Source organism: Cephus cinctus, unplaced genomic scaffold (genome assembly GCF_000341935.2).
Source record: "Cephus cinctus unplaced genomic scaffold, Ccin1 Ccin1_scaffold0330, whole genome shotgun sequence".
Taxonomy (NCBI): Eukaryota; Metazoa; Arthropoda; class Insecta; order Hymenoptera; family Cephidae; genus Cephus; species Cephus cinctus.
In genome coordinates, this window is record NW_014333027.1 from 3,208,008 (window position 1) to 3,229,343 (window position 21,336).

At 35.1% G+C, this 21,336-nt stretch overlaps 4 protein-coding genes across 21 annotated transcripts; all 4 read left to right on the top strand.

Annotated features, from left to right (window-relative positions):
• The first annotated feature begins 738 nt into the window (after positions 1-738).
• LOC107266788 (arginine/serine-rich coiled-coil protein 2) lies at positions 739-4,798 on the top strand. Of its 7 annotated transcripts, XM_015737648.2 has the most exons (6): positions 818-890; positions 1,590-1,673; positions 2,192-2,249; positions 2,830-2,960; positions 3,175-3,850; positions 3,912-4,798. In XM_015737648.2, the coding sequence occupies exons 3-6, from the start codon at positions 2,196-2,198 to the stop codon at positions 4,209-4,211; spliced, it is 1,161 nt and encodes a 386-aa protein (XP_015593134.1). In that variant the 5' UTR covers positions 818-890; positions 1,590-1,673; positions 2,192-2,195; the 3' UTR covers positions 4,212-4,798. The 7 variants fall into 7 exon arrangements, with proteins under 7 accessions (XP_015593131.1, XP_015593132.1, XP_024939871.1 ...); XM_015737645.2 differs by lacking the exon at positions 2,192-2,249 and having other exon boundaries at positions 739-890; positions 1,590-1,679; XM_015737646.2 differs by lacking the exon at positions 2,192-2,249 and having other exon boundaries at positions 739-890.
• A 559-nt stretch (positions 4,799-5,357) lies between these two features.
• On the top strand, positions 5,358-8,774 carry LOC107266789 (cyclin-dependent kinase 1). The gene is made up of 4 exons (XM_015737651.2): positions 5,358-5,890; positions 6,414-6,709; positions 6,793-7,112; positions 7,191-8,774. The coding sequence occupies exons 1-4, from the start codon at positions 5,854-5,856 to the stop codon at positions 7,441-7,443; spliced, it is 906 nt and encodes a 301-aa protein (XP_015593137.1). The 5' UTR covers positions 5,358-5,853; the 3' UTR covers positions 7,444-8,774.
• A 784-nt stretch (positions 8,775-9,558) lies between these two features.
• On the top strand, positions 9,559-12,679 carry LOC107266790 (apolipoprotein D). 2 transcript variants are annotated; one of them, XM_015737653.2, is made up of 5 exons: positions 9,559-9,696; positions 10,882-11,001; positions 11,072-11,198; positions 11,470-11,565; positions 11,659-12,679. In XM_015737653.2, the coding sequence occupies exons 2-5, from the start codon at positions 10,882-10,884 to the stop codon at positions 12,132-12,134; spliced, it is 819 nt and encodes a 272-aa protein (XP_015593139.1). In that variant the 5' UTR covers positions 9,559-9,696; the 3' UTR covers positions 12,135-12,679. The 2 variants fall into 2 exon arrangements, with proteins under 2 accessions (XP_015593139.1, XP_015593138.1); XM_015737652.2 differs by lacking the exon at positions 9,559-9,696 and adding an exon at positions 10,551-10,702.
• Positions 12,680-13,399: 720 nt separating this feature from the next.
• Positions 13,400-21,291, top strand: LOC107266792 (group 3 secretory phospholipase A2). Of its 11 annotated transcripts, none has more exons than XM_025084108.1 (6): positions 13,400-13,433; positions 13,537-13,569; positions 17,522-17,776; positions 18,669-19,006; positions 19,584-19,776; positions 19,927-21,291. In XM_025084108.1, the coding sequence occupies exons 3-5, from the start codon at positions 17,522-17,524 to the stop codon at positions 19,744-19,746; spliced, it is 756 nt and encodes a 251-aa protein (XP_024939876.1). In that variant the 5' UTR covers positions 13,400-13,433; positions 13,537-13,569; the 3' UTR covers positions 19,747-19,776; positions 19,927-21,291. The 11 variants fall into 11 exon arrangements, with proteins under 11 accessions (XP_024939876.1, XP_015593148.1, XP_024939874.1 ...); XM_025084106.1 differs by lacking the exons at positions 13,400-13,433; positions 13,537-13,569 and adding exons at positions 14,848-14,923; positions 16,724-16,761 and having other exon boundaries at positions 19,584-19,782; XM_025084105.1 differs by lacking the exons at positions 13,400-13,433; positions 13,537-13,569 and adding exons at positions 14,848-14,923; positions 16,724-16,761.
• The last annotated feature ends 45 nt before the right edge of the window (positions 21,292-21,336 follow it).

Genomic DNA, 21,336 nt, shown 5'->3' on the forward strand with positions numbered 1-21,336 from the left:
GAATTATAAGTTTTATCACGTAAAATGTGTTTCGACACGATACCCCTATATCCATTTCTTAGCCAATCACAGCCTTTGGTGCTCGCCGTGCAGCGGAGGTATGACTCTTCATATCTCGTGCATTAATTGGTGACCACCAAATGTTTTAATTAGACTACCAATCATCGGCAAGCGTTCTTACATTGATTATTTCTTTCGAAGGGAGAATCTGTTCAGAAATATCTGTTTTATCGACCGTAAATGTGTGTTCCTACACCCATATCCAGTCAAGCTGGACACTGCAATCGTTTCTTTAATTTTTTACGAAAACTAACGACCACCAAACATTTTAATTATGATATTCGTTACCACCAAACGATTACGCATCGATTGAGCACCTAAAAAACTTAATTCGTTTAAAAAAAAAAAATTTCGGCTAACTTCACGGTCAAAATTTGATTATTTGATTATAAAAGAATGACTGACCACCAAATGTTTTTATTAGGCCACCAATGACCACCAAACGACCACCAATCGATTTGGTATGATAAAAAGTTAAAAACTTAAAATTGCCCGGCTAACTTCACTGAGGTGTGTATGCGTTCCAGTATGGTTAGAGTTCAGTGGTATTAACATGGTATTAACTAAACCGGTTTAAGACCGTCGTCTAAACGTAGTTACTGACGCTGTCAACCATATTGGATTTCTAGTTTTATTATACGTTTCTAAACTAGAGGCGCTGCAGTCAGTGCCGTTTTCCTATCAAGGGAGTTGACGTCCCCTGCATTAGTCGAAACTGGTCGAAACGCTAAAGACTTCCATTTTTCGCGTCTCATCTGTACAGCATTATGGACTCTCTAGCAAATTATGGGAGCGACGGGGAGAACAGCAACAATTCCAACGATTCGAAGGTGAGTTACGAAAGATACATATATTTTTTTATTCTACGTAGGTTTTTTCCTAAGTTATACTATGGTTGCCCAGTTTCAAAACTCCTTGGCAACAACAGCTTCACTTTCAGCGTAATGTCAGACATGTTTACTCATAGGCTATTTCAGTAGTTTCTTTCTATATTTCAAGTAAAAAATTTATAGTTTGTCGCGTCTTATTGTAAGAAGTGGTTTAATAATTTTTTCACTGTATCTTAAACCATACGATTATGAATTTCTTATGTCAGATACGTAAAATCTATTATCACTGCCGTTTGAGCGATATCTTACAAATTGTCCATATTTGAAATAGTTGTGGCGACGATACATAATAATTACAACACTCCAATAAATAAAAATTCTGTAATAAAACCTACTGATTGTTACACAATCGTCATTTATGAGGAAATGAGTATTAATTTTGGAAAAGTGAAAAAATGTCAAACAATACTTATAGTATTACTTGCAAAACAATGCAGTAGTTCAGTAATAAATTGGTTTTTTTCCTTTTCATTATACAAATATTTGTTGTTATACATCTAACATGAAGATTGATAATTGCATATTGTAATATACTACTGCAAATATAATAGAAATGCAATGTTCTTTTCTTTGTAATCTTACGTATGGCTACTTGAATATTTGACATTTGTATAATAATAGATGCATTTCTTTCTTAAGATGCAGTATCCAGAAACAGGAGATATATCAAGCAGACGTGCCAGCGATGCTAATTATGACCCAGTTCAAATGGACATGAGTGAGGTACAGGTATAATGCATGGCCCAAACCATTTCTTTTTTATTTTCATTTATTGCTAGGGATCTATCCAATTAGACAGAGACTGAATCGATTCTACGGTGTTTTCTCATGGATGCCGTATGTAAAGACAGGGCCTCCAAGCTGGTAATTAAAAGTTTTATGTGGTCACGTCAGGATATATCACTCAGTTGCTCTTATAAATAAAATAGAGTTTCTGATTCAACATTTACATGCAGAAGCTAAAAATTACAGTGTATATCAAATGTCTTAGATATGCAACAATTATATCCCATATGGATATATTGTTAATTTTTTAAAGATTATTTTGTTTTTCACTTTAAATCTATATGTACATGACGTGACTTCAAAACATTTTTGACCAGCTGAGATAAATCAGGCTAGCATTGAGATATTATAAAAATTAAATAATAAGTAAATGGGATTAGTGCCATTTCGTGAGAAAATATTAACACGTAGCTCTGTTGGTAATACATGATACAATATCTACGCACCTCGGCAAGGTCTATGCTGTGCGAGGGTCTTTCAAGTCTACCCCCAAGTCCTATTCCGAAGACAAAGGTGAGTAGAGGAAGCCGGCAGAAGGTAACGCTAATAAAAAAAAAAAAACCAAACGAAAAACAATACGAGAAATAAACCATTAGGAAGAGGTCATTACTAATTGCTCCAAGCAGATAAGAAACAGGACATACTAAATATATATTTATTATTTGTCAGTAGCAAAAAAATTAGCCAATTGCAGCGGCAAATTTGCCAATTCATTAATAAATTAACAGTTTCTAATTAGTCAGTGAATAAAATGTATTTCAGGCTTAAATTATCGATAGTAATGTAAAATATTTTATAATAGCGTATACTCCCAAGTACGCGGTACGTCCCAGCAATTATCATCTTTCACTAACGATTATAAAATAATAATTAATTATTTTCCGATTTATCAATCGGAAAACCTTCTAACAATATTGAGTGCGCATCTCTCTGTAGGGAATGTAATATTTAATTAGAAAAATTATCCTCTTTTGTTTTTATTCATTTTCTTTTTATTTGAGACAGAAAAGTCAAAAGTTTATCAACTAAATTTTCTCTATGAAACAAAGTAAGAGGAGGATTGCACTAGAACCTTCCTTTTTTATTTCTTTAGGAAAGCAATAACAACAACTCTTCTCCGGAGTCCGGTAGCGAACGTACTAACAGTCCAGCATCCGGACGAATCCCGACCAGTAGTTCCAGAACAGAGTCTTCACGGACATATTCCTCTCCTGCAGACCAGAGGTAGGCTGGTTTGTATTCATCGACGCTCGTAAAAACTATTATTTGTTTCATATCAATATGGTATATAATTTGATAAAAGTATTCACAAGATTTATTAAATTCAGTACTATATCATATATCGATATAATTATCTAATTAGTTCCATTATTTAAACGAGCCAATTAATAATACGAATCTGTGTGGTATACCCCTGCAGAACGTAATCATTTTACAGGCGAACGGATAACGAGAATCATTCATCCACGAGTTCACGGGATGATCACAGAAGGTCGGACCGCGCTAAATACTCCACTGATAAATCACGGAGATCTTCTAACGAGGAGAGGAGGCAGCGAGACCCTGATCACAGAGATAGTAAAGACACGAGGAAACCGCGAGACGAAGAGAGAAAGTCACGAGATGACGAGAGACGACGTAGCGACCGGACATCTTCAGGAAGTTGCCGTGAAGACAAGACCGAGGACCGGGATAAGACGGACAAAGATCATCATCATCGAGAGGACAGGAGGGATCGTGATAGAGATAGAAACGAAAGGGATAGACGTAGGGATAGAGACAGGGACCGTAGATATGTACGCGATGATAGAACTAAAGATCGTCATCGTGATGAACGCTCGAGTTATCACAAGGAAAAGGATCGCACGAGATCCAGATCAAGATCCAGAGATCGTGCACCACTTCCTTTCAGAACAATGAGCTATAGAGAAGAAAAGGGCAGGAATAAATTAGCACAACTAGAAAAATTGGGTATTGAACTGAAAGCTCCGGAGGGTGATCCAGTTACTCCCAATGTTCAAGGCGAACCGAATTACTATAATCCACTGGCTACAGCTACACAGGGTAAATATGCTGAGCAGATACAGAAGAGGAAACTTCTCTGGGCAAATAAGGTAATATGCTAAAATTATCTTAATCTATGTAACGTGTTCGTAACCTATTTCAAATCTCCAGTCCAAATCTGATGAGGGTAAAAAAACAACTACCGCAGCTTCTACGGCTAATACTTGGGTTGGCACTACCTTCACTCATGACCAGGATGGTAAAGTGACAGCAAAATTTAAGAGGCTGATGGGCATAAAGGGCGATTTACCCACAGCTCCACCAGCTGGTGCAAAACCGGACATCTTGAAGAAGCAGGAAGAAATGTTTAATAATATGGAACAACAGTATGAAGTTGCGCGTGCCACTACACATACGCAACGTGGCGTTGGACTTGGTTACGCTACAGGTGGATATCAATTTCCACGATAAGACAACTAAAATATATCAACTGCGTATTGAATTGCTAGAGAACTTTTGTATAAAAGAAAATCTTCCGATCGTTGCCGTGGCAAATTTAATCCTCAAATAAAGGACAAATAAAATAAGTGGAGACTGTTATACGATCGAGTAAATACGTCGTCAGGAGTTAAAGTGACACTCCCAATCTTGCTACGATAATTAATATTCTTCCACAGTAGAATTAAAAGGAAAACCTGTAACAAGGATCCAAAAAGTACAGTTTGCTTAATATTAACTCGGCATTACCTTTTTAAGTAACTCTTTAATTGAATGATCAAATTAATTACCTGAACGCGAAGCTTTATTCTTTACATTAGTTTAGTTTCTTTGAACTTTTGCTAATAAGCAGACCTACAAACTATATTTGATTTTATTCATCCTGAAAATACACACAGAGATATCGCTACAATTTTGTAGTATACGTCGATACGACAATTGTACAAACAAGTCTGTATAACGTAATAAAATGAGTGTTTCGTAATGAATAAATGATGTCACAGTTTGCAAATATATTTTACCTTCTCAGTAATAATAAAGTGAACATTTTTATTTGAATATACAGACTTCCTTTTTTTAATTATTTATAGACCAATCTACTTGTTTTACTCCCCACCCCAAGTGGAAATCCAAAAACTGACATTCCATATTTATAAAACTGAAAGTTTACTTTTCACCAAAGTGATGAGTACCTGACGTTTATTACATTACGTAAGTAGTGACTCAATTAATTATTAATTATTCAATAAGTCCGATGTTATATGTAAAATGGAAAATATGAATCACTGATATAACAAAACTTATTATTTGCGACTAAGTCCATGCATGTACATCGAATGCAATAAGAAATATCAACAATTAATAAATCTAGTTAACTTATTAAACATATGGATGGAGTTGAAGAAACAAACCACACGAACTCGATCAAGCCAAACCACCTGCCCGCAATCCAGGCATCTGTTACTATATACAGAATCAGTTACATTTAAAATAAACAGTCATGCCAACACGATAGTTTGAGAAAACCAAGCAAACCGATTATGTTCTTGCTCTGAATGGCTTCATCAGAGCATTAAAATGATTTTTTTTTCTTAATTCTGTAATAGAATATTCGGCAGACTATGCACAAAAAGATGATTTATATATTTGTATAATTATAATATCATCCAATATAAGATTATTAAAAATAATTCGGATATAAACAGGCATACTGTAATTATTGCGCAATAAATAACTTCCTGAAATGTTCTCGTCTTTTCGTTTCACACTTAACACTTTTTTGCATTTAAATCCGGATATTCGCATGTTCACATGGTATACATTTGTCATGCATTGATATATACACATATCGCATACATACTTACTATCCTATGTTAGTGGCTTCTGATTGGCTGACGCTCGTCAAATAGGCATGTAACAGAGGGTAATTCTTCGCCATTGAAACATGTTTACCAATATGGCGTACTGACATTTGAATTTGGACGTTACATATTCTTAACGGACGGAGAAAAGTCGTAAAACATATGTGAAAGTATCGATATTACGTGACCAAAACACAATTCCTTGCCGCTAAAGTGTCATCTGAAGATCGTTGACAATTTATTTAGCAGCCATCATGGAGAACTTCGTAAAGATCGAAAAAATCGGCGAAGGTAACGCTTTTAGTGAATTTCTCTTGCAATTTGGCGTGTTCGTTATTCTTTTACCTGGAAAGGATTAGCCTGCCATAATCGCCTTATGCGGAAAATAACTGACTACGTATTTTGTTGTTGATCTCAGTAAATTTTAAATCACGTGGACATTTTCTAGTAAATACGAAGAATTTTGAAAGCGTGGCATCACGAACAGGACATTGTCCTTTTAGGCGGCTCCATTCTGGTTGTTATTTATTTATACCGAATAAGTCGAGATATTTTTTTCCTCTTGTACTTATATACCTATATTCCATTTTCATTAAATTAATTTTATATAAAACATACTTGTAATAAATATTTAGTAATTGATGCCCTTATTTAATATTCCTATATTTAAATTATGTTTGTTTTGCTGTTTAGAAAACGTATTGAAAGCAATATTCAAACATTGAAATTAATTATAATGAGTTTGATATAACATGTATAATATGTACATCGTAAATAGGTTGTTTCATGGTTATATTGTCCTTTAATGTTAAAGGTACATATGGAGTTGTATATAAAGGAAAGCATAAGAAAACTGGACAGATAGTAGCCATGAAGAAAATCAGGCTAGAAAGTGATGACGAGGGAGTGCCATCAACTGCAATCCGAGAAATCTCATTATTAAAGGAATTACGTCATCCAAATATTGTCAGTCTTGTAGATGTTCTTATGGAGGAACCCAGACTATACCTTATTTTTGAATTCCTTACAATGGATCTAAAAAAATACATGGACAGCCTGGGTTCAGGCAAGCTCATGGATCCTAGTGTAGTTAAGAGTTATTTATATCAGGTTTGTCCTAAGAGTTTAAAAAAGAAGTTTATAAATTGTGTAGTAATAAATATCTCTTGTTTAACCAATATTTTTCTTAATAGATTACTCGTGCTATTTTATTCTGTCACTCGCGCAGAGTGTTGCACCGTGACTTGAAACCTCAAAATTTACTAATTAACAAGCATGGCTTGATCAAAGTTGCTGACTTTGGTCTTGGTCGTGCATTTGGTATTCCTGTTCGAGTCTATACACATGAAGTTGTCACTTTGTGGTACAGAGCACCAGAGATCCTTCTTGGAGCTAGTAGGTACACCTGTGCCATTGACATATGGAGCATTGGATGTATTTTTGCTGAAATGTCAACAAAAAAGCCATTATTTCAAGGAGATAGCGAGATAGATCAGCTCTTCAGAATATTCCGGTAAGTCATCACAGACACAACTCTTAATTCAACCATGGAATGAGTTTCTTGGTATCACTTCCTAAATACTATATGCAGCGTCCTGCGAACGCCTACTGAGGAAATATGGCCAGGCGTGACACAACTATCTGACTACAAAGCGACCTTTCCCGATTGGAGGTCTAATAATCTGGCGACCCAGGCCAAGACCCTTGACGTACTGGGCCTGGACCTTCTGCAATCAATGCTCATTTACAACCCGCAGCACAGAATATCCGCTCAGGCTGCGCTGCAGCATCCTTACTTCGAAGACTTGGACGTGAAGAAGTTGCCACCAGAGGACACGTACTGATGAACGAATAAGAATATTTTCATAAGACACATTTACAACGAGTAATCGTCCATAGAAATTCGCTGACCTGGCGAAATTTCCTTCTAGAGCCTTCTCCGTGCTCTCAACTCTAGGCAATCATAAGACGCTCTTTTCTTTAAGTATTTTTTATCGCGATATTTTATGATCGTATTACTTTAATGATTTTTTGCACTTTTCTTACTATTATTATTATTATTGTAGAACACGAAATGTGTTTCTTTGTTTTTTTCGATTCGATGTTGTTTCTAAGGATTCTAATTACGTGTTCATTTAGCAAACGACTACTTTCAGAGAAACGTGACTGCACTGTAAAAAGTATTGTTCGATCGCCTAAGACATGCTGTTATCACGGCTCCTAAATTTCCATACAATAATATTGAGGATAGAACTCTTATATGTATTGAGGTTTAAATGCACTAAACCTTGATTAGTATTTATCGGTCAACAAATTTTAGAGAAATTCTCGCTTCTTGTTTTTACAGCAGTATAAATTTCATATTATGTTCCACTTTTTATTCATAGGTTACTCACTTGATTGTGCTCTGAGCACTCTGAACACAGATTTCTTCATTTCTTTCGAACAACATTGACTCTGTACACAGGAATCTGGTTTCATGGTGCACTTATGATTTCAATGAGCCAGTTTTGTGTTGTTAATATCAGTGCGCATGCGTACAAATATAAATCATATTACATGTATCCATTTTTTAAATGTAAAAGAAAATTTAAGTAGTTTGGCCACTTTGTTTCATTGCTCATTCTTCGAGATTTGTATTGTGAATTATTTTGCTATTTCGATTTACGAATTACATCAATACCGTGGCGGGAATAATTATTTGAATAATTACACCTTTGGTTGCTTTTGTCAAGAAAGAAAAATTAAAGTTTGACAGGAATGAGCCGCAATGCGTCTCACGTTATTTTACATTAACCAACACATATGTCAAGATTTAATATTTCTATAATTTCTTGCAGCGCGAGTATCACGTTATTTCGTTGAGCGACATTTATAACAATGTAACATATATTTTTGTTGAACGAAACACTCATCACGTTTGATACAAGCACTGCAAACTAATACTGTACATAAATACGTATTAGGGGACACACACTGCACTAGATATAATTTTTTCGTAAGATATCAATGCTTTTAGAATATTTTCCTTTTCTCGCTTATAAGTCATAGGCTTTTCTACTGATGACAAAATTTTTAGGAATTCGGACTTGTGATTTATTTCTTCTACTTTTTCAATTCTCTCTTCTTGTGTTCACGAATCATCACACATAAATAAAATTAAAATTGTACGACATTCGTAATTGTTTTGCGTGTATACGGTTACCTATTTTATTTTCATTCTTTTTTCTCAGACTGCTCTCTCAGATGCATAGATTTGATGAGACAAATTGCCTTCGATTCTTAGTACAATGCATTTATTTATTCTGTACTTTGACCTGGATGTTCCTGATTTGGTATAATATATCAATTTCTATACACAGAATATATTACCATATTTAGGGTCCATTGGTAATCGTAGGTCCGATATATCAGAAAATACTATTTGGTAAAGAATATTTTAATTTGATAGTTTCTCGTACAGTGTTTTCTGTACTACGCCGCTGCGCTGTATACTGAAATGAACGAAAGAAACTATATTCTTATCTAAAAGATGCGTTGTGGCGGGACAAACAAAGAATTGGATAGACTGCATAACAATTTCTAGGAATCTCTGTAAGAGTTTCATACTTATATGAATGCGTCATACAAGATGAAAGATGAGACATGACCGACATGACACGTCATACTAACGTGAAACCATAGCGTTCGATGATATGCTGTGTTTATTGGCAGTGGGGTTATCAGGAGCGTATGATTTTGGGGCAATAGGTCCTGTCTAAATATTTCAGGATGTATTCTAACGAGAAAAATTGTCTTCTGTATAAACAAAATTTTATCTTAATACAATTTGATAAGCAAAATTTCGCCTGATGCAAGAGGATACTCAAAAATATCTAATTTTTTTGAAACATGAATTTTTATGTAGGAACAAAGATCTAGGTTGAGCTTATTCGGCACTACCAAGATTAATACGACACAGCTTAATACATATCATTGTGTATGTGACCTGTAATTGGACTTAGGGTGGGGGACCAGTATAAAGTCTTTCTCCAACGTATCAACTGTTTACAGTTGAAGTATACAGCAACGTGATACAACCTAACGGCATATTTGCAGTAAGTCTCCGATACTTGGTTTTCTTTTTTCATTGACAGTTTAGAGAAATTCTTAGGTAATTAGTGCAGTTGTACTGCTTGGTTTCGAAACGTTTATAGATAAACCTAGTGGTACATGAACTCCATTACTTTTGGTAATAAACTTTGAAAGTTGCCAAGATGTTCATCTGGTCAAACATTTGCTTATTATTTAAGGAGGCATAATAAAGGTCTATCGATAACTACTATACGTTATATTATGTTATACACAAATTTTAAGCTGATTACTAAGAACTTATTATATTTATACAAAGGAATGTCAATGCAGTCCAAATCGCGTGTAAACGTTAATATAATTTTAACCAAGTTTAACGAAGCCTCGCGATAATCAAGTTTGTCCACTTGTCGACATTCTTAAACTCAAGCATTTATAATAAACGTGCAGCAATACACGCATAAAAATTCGTTTCAAGTACATCACCGCGCAGATACTATTTTATATACGATCAGTCGATATCTTCATTTTAATAATTGCAAATGACTTTAATAGCTGACATGTTACGCAATTTCTAAGAAATCCTATTTGCGCATTTGATTTTTAAAAAAATCATAAATTCCACAAACGACTATTTTATTGTCATACTTCAATATCTATTTTATTTATTTCCTCATATCATAAACATGGAAACTAGTGACTGGAGTTGTTCAGCTTATAACGAAGAATTATTTTTTATTATATATCGTATAATTTTGTATAATATTCATATTTATCTTATGTCATCGTATTGACTTCGTTATTGTTAGTTCATCTGCACATAATTTCTTATCTCTGAGACATATGCTTTTTATCACTCTGTTTTATTCTTTTATTCAGTACTTATATGCTCTGTTAGAAGTGTTGACCTCTTAACGTGTACTACCTTGGACCTTCACGCGTTTCTTGACAAGTCGTAAAAGTGGGGATCTTGCTGGTCTGTGATTCACCACTTTAATTAAAGGTCTTTGCTTCATGATCTTTGTGCTCAAGGTAATAAGAAAGAGGGATACATGTGATACCAAGTGTACTTGACAAAAAGGCAATACTGGTAGTAGCGAGAAACGATGTTTGTAATCGAGTCATTGAAATACTATGAAAAAAAGCGACTAGCCGTGTACATCGATGTGTTGTTGAATTTTATTTATTTATATTATCTGTATTATCTTTAGATGAAGACAGTGGGACTATGCGTAATATTGACAGGATGTTTGATCCTGGTCAAAGGACACAGTTATCATTTAGGAGCGTGTCCTGTGGTGGAACCGATGCAGGGATTTCAAATGAACAAAGTAAGAAAGGTTATATAATATAATAAATAATATTGTATTTACTAAAAAAAACTTCTTGCTCGAATTTTAGTTTTTGGGTGTTTGGTACGTTATCCAAAAGACATCAACGGCCAGCAAGTGCATTACCTATAATTATACACGTGGAGAGGAGCCTGGGGAATACGTGATAACACAGGATTCCGATCATCCTGTTATAGGTAGACGAACCTGTAAAATTGATCAGCTCCACGTAATATAGAGAATATGCCGATTAGATACTGGATGTATGAAAATTAATGATTAATTACGTATATATCGAGTTATTGGACTTTGGATGACGGATTTAGATCCTATATTTAAGAGAATTCTAATCGGGCCTGTTCTCTATGGATAAGAAGAATATATGGGTCCTATTAGGGCTCATAAAGGCTCGTCAACGAGGATAAATGTTACTCAAGTGGAATGAATTGTCTGTAATCGTTTGAACAGGTCTTACGCCATTGAAGCATGAATACCACTACACTGGGGAATTGAGCGTCCCGGAGCCTAGTACACCAGGACGGATGCAAGTACGCTTTCCTTTGAGTGAGTGCAGAGTGCAGATTTCTAAGATTACCGACGGTCGAGAATCCGCAGCATTTTTGAATACGGTTTCCATACGGAATATTGTTTTCGCAGGTGTCGCTGGTAGCGCATCCCACGTGGTCTTTGAAACGGATTATACCCACTATGCTGCTGTCTTTTCGTGCCAAAAGTTGGCATTCGCGCACCGACAGAGCGCTACTATACTTTCAAGACAACGTGATTTGGATGCGGGAACTACTGAAAGACTACGTCAGAAAATGAGTAACTATGGAATTGATCCGTATGATCTGAGTATCATACCACAAACTGGATGCCCAGTTGGAAATAATAGTTTGGATATCAATATCAATCCTGGTACCTTTACTGCTGAGAATTTTGGTAATGTTGTGAGAAAGGCTGGTGAGAAAATTGGAGATGGCGTAGAGTGGGTTGCGCATACCGGAAGCAAAGTGTACCACAAGCTTGCTGGAACTGAAGAGAAACCTAAGCCTGAAGGAAATGGACGTAGGGGTGAGGTTGTCAGGGATTCTGGAAAAATTGAAACCAATGAGGTCGAATGGATTCCGTAAATTTATTAAGACAAACAGGCTGCAATTTTAAGAATTAAAATTCAGATTTTTTGGGAAATAAATGTGATTATATGTACGATTATGAATAATTTTTTTTTTAATTCTCGATTCGTATTAGATTTACAAAATGGTCAATATGATACTTCAAAAATTATTTTTAAACAACCGAATTGTTAAAATTCACGACCTTAGATATTTTTATTCAAAATGGCCTCGTGGATGAGTTACCTGACACGTGCGATGATTCGTTCTCATGAAAACGATTCTTTCCGAAATAATTATGATGCTCTTAAAAGTTAAACTATACCTAAGACAAACTTGTAAATTAGAATAAGATAACTACTCTTAGACTAAGACAGCTTAGTATACGTACTTTTATTAGACAAATTGTATTACCTCACATTTTTCAAAGACAATAGTAAGAATACGAGCTAAAAACATCCAATAGATTTAAGTTGTTAAACTCAGGAGATGATCCACACTAAAAAAAGATCATCCCTCAAAGATCCTAAGTCATAAATAAACGACAAGCCACTTCCAAAGAAGATACGAGTTTATTTTATTGAACAATTCGAAACTTTAATTTCAGAATTTTTTTATCCCTAATTTAAATATATACTTTTACCTGTACCAATGTCAAAGGCAAAGCAAAAACGAACAATGCTTTCCTTAAAGGAACATTCATGTTGATTCCGAGTATATAATGAACAGTAACGAAAAATTTAGTTACTGGGTAGACATGAATTTCGAATTCCCAGTAATATAATGACCATTATTTTTTCGGAATGTCTAAGTGCTATTATATAAAGACTTTGACATATGACTTCGCACCAATGATCTCGAGCACTTTGGACAGACTACACTTGGGTATATTTTTAAAAGTGAAAGGGCGGACAAATTTTTGTTAGACCACAACAGAGGAAGAGGAAAGATGCATAATGAAAATACTATATGACGGCATTGAATGCATCTATATTTAAATATTAATATATTATACTGAATATGTGTTCTTCATATAACGTATCCTCCGTAAAGGAATTTGCCTATCACTAGTGTATCTGCGCATTACACTATGTACGTAATATACTGAGTGATCCAAGTATTTATGAACGACAAGTGTAAATACACGTGCATCACGTGATGTGGATCTCCCCTTTATACTTCAATATACATATGTATCTACGTATACCTGTCCCTCTATGTATGTGAATATAGTCAAGTATAAAATACGTAAGTGTATGGACATTAGTGTCCTGTCGTCTCATTCAACCGATCAGTTCGATCGCGACCGTTGTCCGCGTAAGAGAAAAAAAATTAACAGTGTATTTTACCTTGTTAACTTAAAATTAAGAGAAAAATTTACGAAATTTTAAATATAAAATTTGATTATCTTATTCATTAGAAAACGTATCCCGGCGGATATATTAAATATAGGGTAAGTCAAATCTTATTATTGCATATAAAAAATTAATTGAATTTTTTGAAAATAATTTTCAAAATTTCATCAACTTTTTTTTTATTATAGCACGTTAATGATACATACTACACGGATAGGTTCTAATAGATAAAAATGATGATAAATCGTCTTTAAATGTAAATGACACGTTCGTCCTATCCTGTCATGATAACACGATAATCCTTCTGCGCGAAATTCTATTCTAGCTAACACGTATTATTAGTGTACAAATTATATCATTATACTGAAACCAATTTACTCTGTACAATGGAATTGAGGGTAGAAGCTTGAACATCAACCTTAAAGTAAAGGGTAGCAATGTAACAGGATTCTTAAGGTTATTACTAAATCAAACGTAGTTGTAATCAACTACTCAACTTGTCCAGAGTTGGGGTGGCTGTTGCGCACTGCAGCATTTGCTAAACCTGCGCATACGGAGTCGTCGCCATCTGGTTTCACGCATCCTTTATCCCTAGATTCTTAGTTTCTCAGTGAGGATATCTTGCCGGTGAGCGTGTGACGCGCTTTGTCCTTGTACAGTGATAAAAAAGACATTGACAGTAAAAGTAAAGGTGAGAAAGACTATTACAATGCGTATATGATAATTGCGTGTTTAATTGACGTATTGATCTTTATTTTCACGATAGTCGAACCATGGAAACTAACCTTGTGTTTGATTACATTGGAGTTTACGTCTAGAGGGTGTAGTTATAGTTTACAAAGTTTTGCGAACGACAGACAAAATATTTATATAGTCACTTACAATACTTATAATTATCCCAGCAAACAGATCTTGTGACAGTTGTAGCTCAATTACAATAAATTCTATTGTTATATGGCAAGTAGAAGTTGCTGAAGTTACGTAAATTTTATAAGTTTGCTGCAATATTTACGATATGCGATTGTCAATAGTGGATTTAATGTAAAAGTGATTATTATTCCTTAATATTTTTTCATTTGGGAAATAATCCTAATAAATATTAAAATGACAGTTAAATCCTTGATTGATGATAAAGATCTATGATTTGTTTTTTCAATTTGAACTTATTTTCTTCTTGTACCCCGATGATTGTTTCTTTTGCGAATATAATTTCGTGATTGAGTCATATTGGAATGATGACTTGAGAATTGAATGGGGGAGCCGCATCATTCATAGCAGTTGCAGTCGACCCGTGCATCTGCAGGTTCAAGAGGCAAGTTCGAGCTTGTTGACCCACTCGGAGTCATCAAGCTCGTTTCGATTATTAAAGTGTTCCAGTTCTAGTTCCCCATATGAAAAGTGGGACAGCTGATAGGGCGATATTATTGGATAATATCGTTAGATGTCTTTTCGGTGAATAATTTTAATGAAAAGGATACAAAATAATAAAAGTCAGCGAAAATAATTCAAAGTTCATGGAAACACCCGTGAACTTCAAGTGTCGATGATTTCCGATAGATGGCCAACGATCGTCATTGAGTAAATCTAAGTATAATTCCATTAAGATAACATCGATGAATCCTTTCCTTGAGAATGTATAATGATGCAATGAGAATAACAGAAAATGCAAATTTTTCTATTTGATAAAGGTTAAGTCTTATTGCTATCATCAATAGCGACACATGCTCTTTCGTAAATATTGTATATAGTCCGTCCACAAGCAAGATAGCTTAAAGTGACAGATGGATAGATGCAACGCCCTTAAGGCCATTCTACAATGCAATATAATAAGAAATAAGGAATAAGAAATAAGCAATAAGATCTTCATTTGATATTTACGTAATTCCATTGGATCCTCCAATCAAGAAGGAGAAAATCGTTTTTAAAACCGAGCGTTTACTAAGTCTCTACGATTTTTATGACGTTTTGGACATAGCAACGATACGGAAGCGGTTACTAGGGTCTTTAAGGACTTCACGGAGCACGAAACGTGATGACTAACATCGAGCATGCTCCGTTCCATAATTTATAACGACTTACGTTAAAAATACGTAGCAACGATACGGAAGCGATTGCTACGGTCGCTAAGGATTTGACGGAGCACGAAACGTGATGACTAACATCGAGCATGCTCCGTTCCATAATTTATAACGACTTACGTTAAAAATACGTAGCAACGATACGGAAGCGATTGCTACGGTCGCTAAGGATTTGACGGAGCACGAAACGTCATTGTCAAATGTCATTACCTGTCACCTATTATTATCTGTCAATATATAAATATAAAAAAAAATGTGTATGCGTTTATTCATACAGATAAGTAAATCATTACTTCATTTTTAAAGTCACGATGACTTTTATCGTAGAGAAATTTAATTTCTCTAACGATATTGATAATGACCTCGTCTATAAAGCTGGTAATGACATTTGACAATGACGTTTCGTGCTCCGTCAAATCCTTAGCGACCCTAGAAATCGCTTCCGTATCGTTGCTATGTATTTTTAACGTAAGCCGTTATAAATTACGGAACGGAGCATGCTCGATGTTACTCATCACGTTTCGTGCTCCGTGAAGTCCTTAAAGACACTAGCAACCGCTTCCGTATCGTTGCTATGTCCAAGACGTCATAAAAATCGTAGAGACTTAGTAAACGCTCGGTTTTAAAAACGATTTTCTCCTTCTTGATTGGAGGATCCAATGGAAGTACGTAAATATCAAATGAAGATCTTATTGCTTATTTCATATTATATTGCATTGTAGAATGCCCTTTAGTGAAATATTCCATTACCAGTGCTTTTTTCTTTTCAGTGGCAATGTATGGCAATGCAATTAAAATCAATGTAAAATCATTTGTTGCTTTTGACAACAGAGCATTGGCATTTGGAAAATTTTAATAGGGGAATCGGTAGTGCGAAACACGTGTTCCTGTCTGTCACTTTAAGATATTTTACTCATGGACCAATTATACTATGGATAGGTATTATACTATACTGAAGTCATTACGTATGTACAACCAGAGGCTCATAGTACACATAGGAGTAAACATATGTGCAATGATTATTGGCTGAGCATAACGTGCTTCCTGAGAAAAAAAAATGTAATTGCTGAAAGCCTTGCACTTTGGCTCTGCTTTATGTGAAATACTGTAAAAGGAATCAAATTCAATTTCCCATAGGCGTCTGTATGCGAATATTCTAAAAATTGAATTTCAGGAAATGGAAGTTATGCGGTCGAAGATATAAAAGAAGAGGTATAAAGAAAAGAGATATTATACAATCTACATAACTGCTTCAGTATAATTGACGATGCATCATTAGATGTGATTTATGTTGACTCGGAAGGTCAACCGGGTTGTGGACCTTCGATCTAGTACCGTTCAATGCTTCGAGCATGAATAAAGCATTAGCTAGTAAAATTCAAGAATAATTCCTTCATTCTCATGAAAGCATCTTCAGTTCAAATCGAATCGTTGCCTGTTTCGGATCGCTGTAGAATTTTCAAAAATGTCTCCGATTTGACAGTTGAGAATTTTTGAAAAGTCGGTTCTAAAATTTTTAATTAAAACAGAATCAGTTAATTATATTTTCAGACTATCATAAAGAAAAATTATGTCCTCAGTGAATTTAATTCGGATATAAAGAAAGGTTAAGGACATTGAATAGAAAAATTGGCAAATAATAATAAAATGAATGACAAAGAAGTACCTGATTGGTAAAATGTAAAGGACTAATTAAGTATCCCGCAGCGTTAATACCGAGAAATTAATTAATCTAGCCTTCTACCACGTCGTTCAGCATCAGGGAATCTATCGTAGGCAATTGATTAATTACTGTGGAATAGTATGAATTATAATTATATCGTGTTAACATTGAAGAGTCCTCGGTAACATATAATATTAGTCTTCCGTTCACATTTATTTACTTCATTTTCTCTGCCCTCGTTCTTGCGCCTACTGAACGTTCCTCGTTGCTTTCTGCATGCGTAACGTATAGAAAACTCAATCGTTTCAGATGATTCTCCTTACTCTGGGTGTTGTTTTGATACTCTCGATCGAAAGAGGAAGCACCAGCGTCCTTGTGGCAGATACGACAATGTCCAGAATGGTCGAACTGAACGCAGACGCACCTTTTTGTTCGCTTTATACGGACAGAGGCATTATTCAGAGGATGATGCTGGGTGCCGATCCGAGAAGAGTTCGTCAAATGTCCAGTAACCTGGTGGCGGACCTTGAAGAGACTTGCAAAGCATCTCGTAATAAAGGCAAGGTAGCGTTAATTTAAGACTCTATTATTTTGAGTCCTTTGGGTTGTTTACAATTCAAGAACAACAGTAATTATTACTAATTGGCTATTATTAAATTTCCACTCAAACATGTGACAGCAGTAATACCCCTTTACGTACAGTCGTTCCACATGTTCAATGTGTTTCTCTTTGACAGATCGAAAACCTTGAAGTTTTTAGAAAGTCACACCTGACTCCGCATGCAATTTTTATTATAACGTATACACATACATGGTTTTGTAGTAACATTTTTTTTATTATTATATTTTGACATACGTTTCTGTAACTTTATGAGTAAATCACGTATCTCTTATGCATTTGTTGTAGAAAACTGCGTGCGTACATGTATTTTTTGGGGATTTTGCATACATTTTTCGAGAAAAATTAGAAAAACGTGACTAAACCGATCAAACTGGAATTTAAGACGCATATTTAGTGCCCGGACATACATAAATAGAACAGCTACGTTTACAGACGTTCGGTAATTACGGCTTCGACAAAGCGCATGCGCAGATTCCGGAATATTCCGTTAGCTACCTGCGCGGGTAGATTCCTATGGGCAAAATTACGGAGGAACTGCTGAAACGTTCGACTTGAAATTTACACGAGAAGTTAAGTTCCGGTTATAGATGAAGCAGTAACATTGTCATAACATTGTCATATGAGAAGCACTTCCGATTTCAAAAGTTCTATACACGCAAAATTAATTTTGTTTGTAACGACGAATGCATAAGATGCTGTATAACAACGTTCAAGCGGTCTTGTCCCATGGTAAATCTGCTTGTCTCCGTTCTGTTTATAACGAAAAATTCTCAGCCTCAGTCACAACGAGTTCACTAGATCAATCGTGACGCCTGATTCATATAATTTCTCCAGAATCAAGCACCAGGTGGTGGCCTCATTTACCCTGGTACGAAATGGTGCGGCCCAGGTAGTCTGGCCAAGTCTTACGACGAACTGGGACAACATACAGCCGAGGATGCCTGCTGTCGGGAACATGATCACTGTCCCGCAACTATTGCACCTAATCAGTGCATTCATGGGATATGTAACAATTCGCCGTTCACCAGGTCGCATTGCGATTGCGACGCCCAGTTTCGTCGGTGTTTACAAAATCTTAACACCGAAGTGGCGAATACGTTGGGTGCACTTTTTTTCAACGTTATTCAAGTAACATGTTTCAAGGAGAGACGGCCATGTTCTCAGTGGCAAAGGTAAATTAATATAATTATTATATCGTGTGTATTATATCCACAGTGTATTTCGGGGATATTCGACGCTTTCGAGACATGGCTCAAACATGTTCATATATTTAACACGTGCGGTTATAGATCAACTATGGAACGTTTAAAGTTCCATTGACGATGCTATACAGGTTTGTGAAATACTTGTGCTGTGGAAAAAGCGATGCTCGCTCTAAATCTTAACATTTTTTCCATGGCTAGACTCAGTCAATCTTTTGTTTGGTTAAATTAGGTTAGAATTCCCGTGCCGTGTATCCCAAAGTGAATTTTAAAAAAATATTTTCAACTACCATCTATGAATGCCCATTACGTGTCTGGTCCCTGGAAATATGTTTGACTTGTCCTAGGAGCAATCAGATAAATCTGGAATCAATCTGGCATAGGTCTGCTTTGAAGCTTGTAAAAGGTCTGTGAATCTTTTTTTTTGCAAGTTTTGCAGCAGACTTGCACCAGGGTAAAATCCGATTTCTATTATATATGCAAAAATGAAAAAACTTATTTTCTGATATACGAAAACTGAATTTTGAGATTTGTTCGATTATTTCAGTTGTCCCATGCAATGGGAAAATTCTCCGAGATATGATACTAGTGCTTGGGAGAGAAGCCGTAAGTCTCGACTGTTAGAACATCTACAGCCAAAATTGGCATTGCTACAATTTATTTTCAAGATGCTCGATAATCTAGCATCACACAAATCTCTGCTGAATTGAAAGTGTAGATTGCTGAGTTTTTGTCGAAAAGTAAAGGTTTTTTTTTTCAAAATGTTTATACGCATTCTGGTGATGGAAATGGGATTGGTGATGGGCTTAAAAAATATTTTGGAAATAATATTGATCGCTTGATACTTTTTTTTTACAATTTTCTACAATGTAAAAAATATCTGCTTTCAGAACTGGCTACGCGGAAGCAGTTTCCGACTTGCTTTGCTCGCAATACAAGTTTCGCCCTAGCGACAAGTATGTACCGCTTATGCCATTAAATATGAACATATGAACTCGGAAGTAACAAAAGAAAAGCCCCACAAATATGCAAACTTAAACAACGGAAGAACGTTTTATTTAATTAGTATTGCATACAGCCCGGGGCCATGGTACTAGTGTAGTTTAAAAAACCAGAAGAAACGAAATTACGCAATATACGTCGTAAACAACGAGAAGCAAGGTGAAATCTTTTTTTTAACACGGTAGCTACAAGCATTCCTTGAATTGTATATTGCTGGAAAAAACTGTAGAGTATAGATCAGGTTTGAGATTGGCATTGAACTTTTTGGAAAGTAAAAGAGAATGTTTTGTCCGAACGGAATAACAACGATTTTTATTGGACGTGTTATGCGTCACGTGGCCTTTTCAAAATCTGTCCGGCACAGTAAAGATATGTGAATTTTCTTTTCCCTAGAAACCTTCGACCAATATCGATAGTACATTAATAATTTCTATATACATACGTACGAGGTATACAAAAAGTCCCTTAAGATTTCATTCGATGGTCAAATACAGCAATAATATATGGAAGTTTCTAAAAATTGTTGTTATTGCCACTAGTGCGCTGGTACAGCTAAAATTTTTGTTAAGTCTTTTTCATTGTTACAATTTTTAATAAGTTGTATAGATGGCTTTGTTTACGGATGTGATAATACATAATTCGTCGGGTGACAACGAACTATATACAGTTTCAAATGATTCTTATATGGATATAATGAAATTAATGATTTATAGCCATAGTAATATTTATGAGATTTTATCCTAGGGATTTTACTTGTTATATGAATGATAGCTTACAAGGCAGTGGAGCATTATATAATTTTTATTAAAATGAAGACAATGATGTATAATAGCAAGTTGAAGCGTTTACAGGCAGTAAGACGTTAGGAGCGCAAGGACCAAAAGCACAAGCATTACCAACATATCGGAAATAAATAAATAGAAATCTAACAGGAATTGAAATTAATGATTGATCTTCTATCAATTGTGAAATGGATGGATCTAGATAGGCTATCCTAGTACAACTGATACATGAGGGACTTTTCAAAGAAACTAGATTTAGGAATCCTAGTCGAACATAGAATATTAGATTAATGATACATAGCGTTTAATAAGTTAGATCCAATACGTGTAAGATATTTTTTTTCATTAATTTAGTGAAATAGATTTAATGATTTATATTTTGTCAGCGTTAAAGATTTATGCAAATTTTATGAAGATGTTATTCCTTCAGGAGCTTCTGTACTAGAGCAAAATAAAGATTTGGAAAATGCAGAGTGTACGCATACTCAATGACCAGGCTGGTGAATATTTATGAAT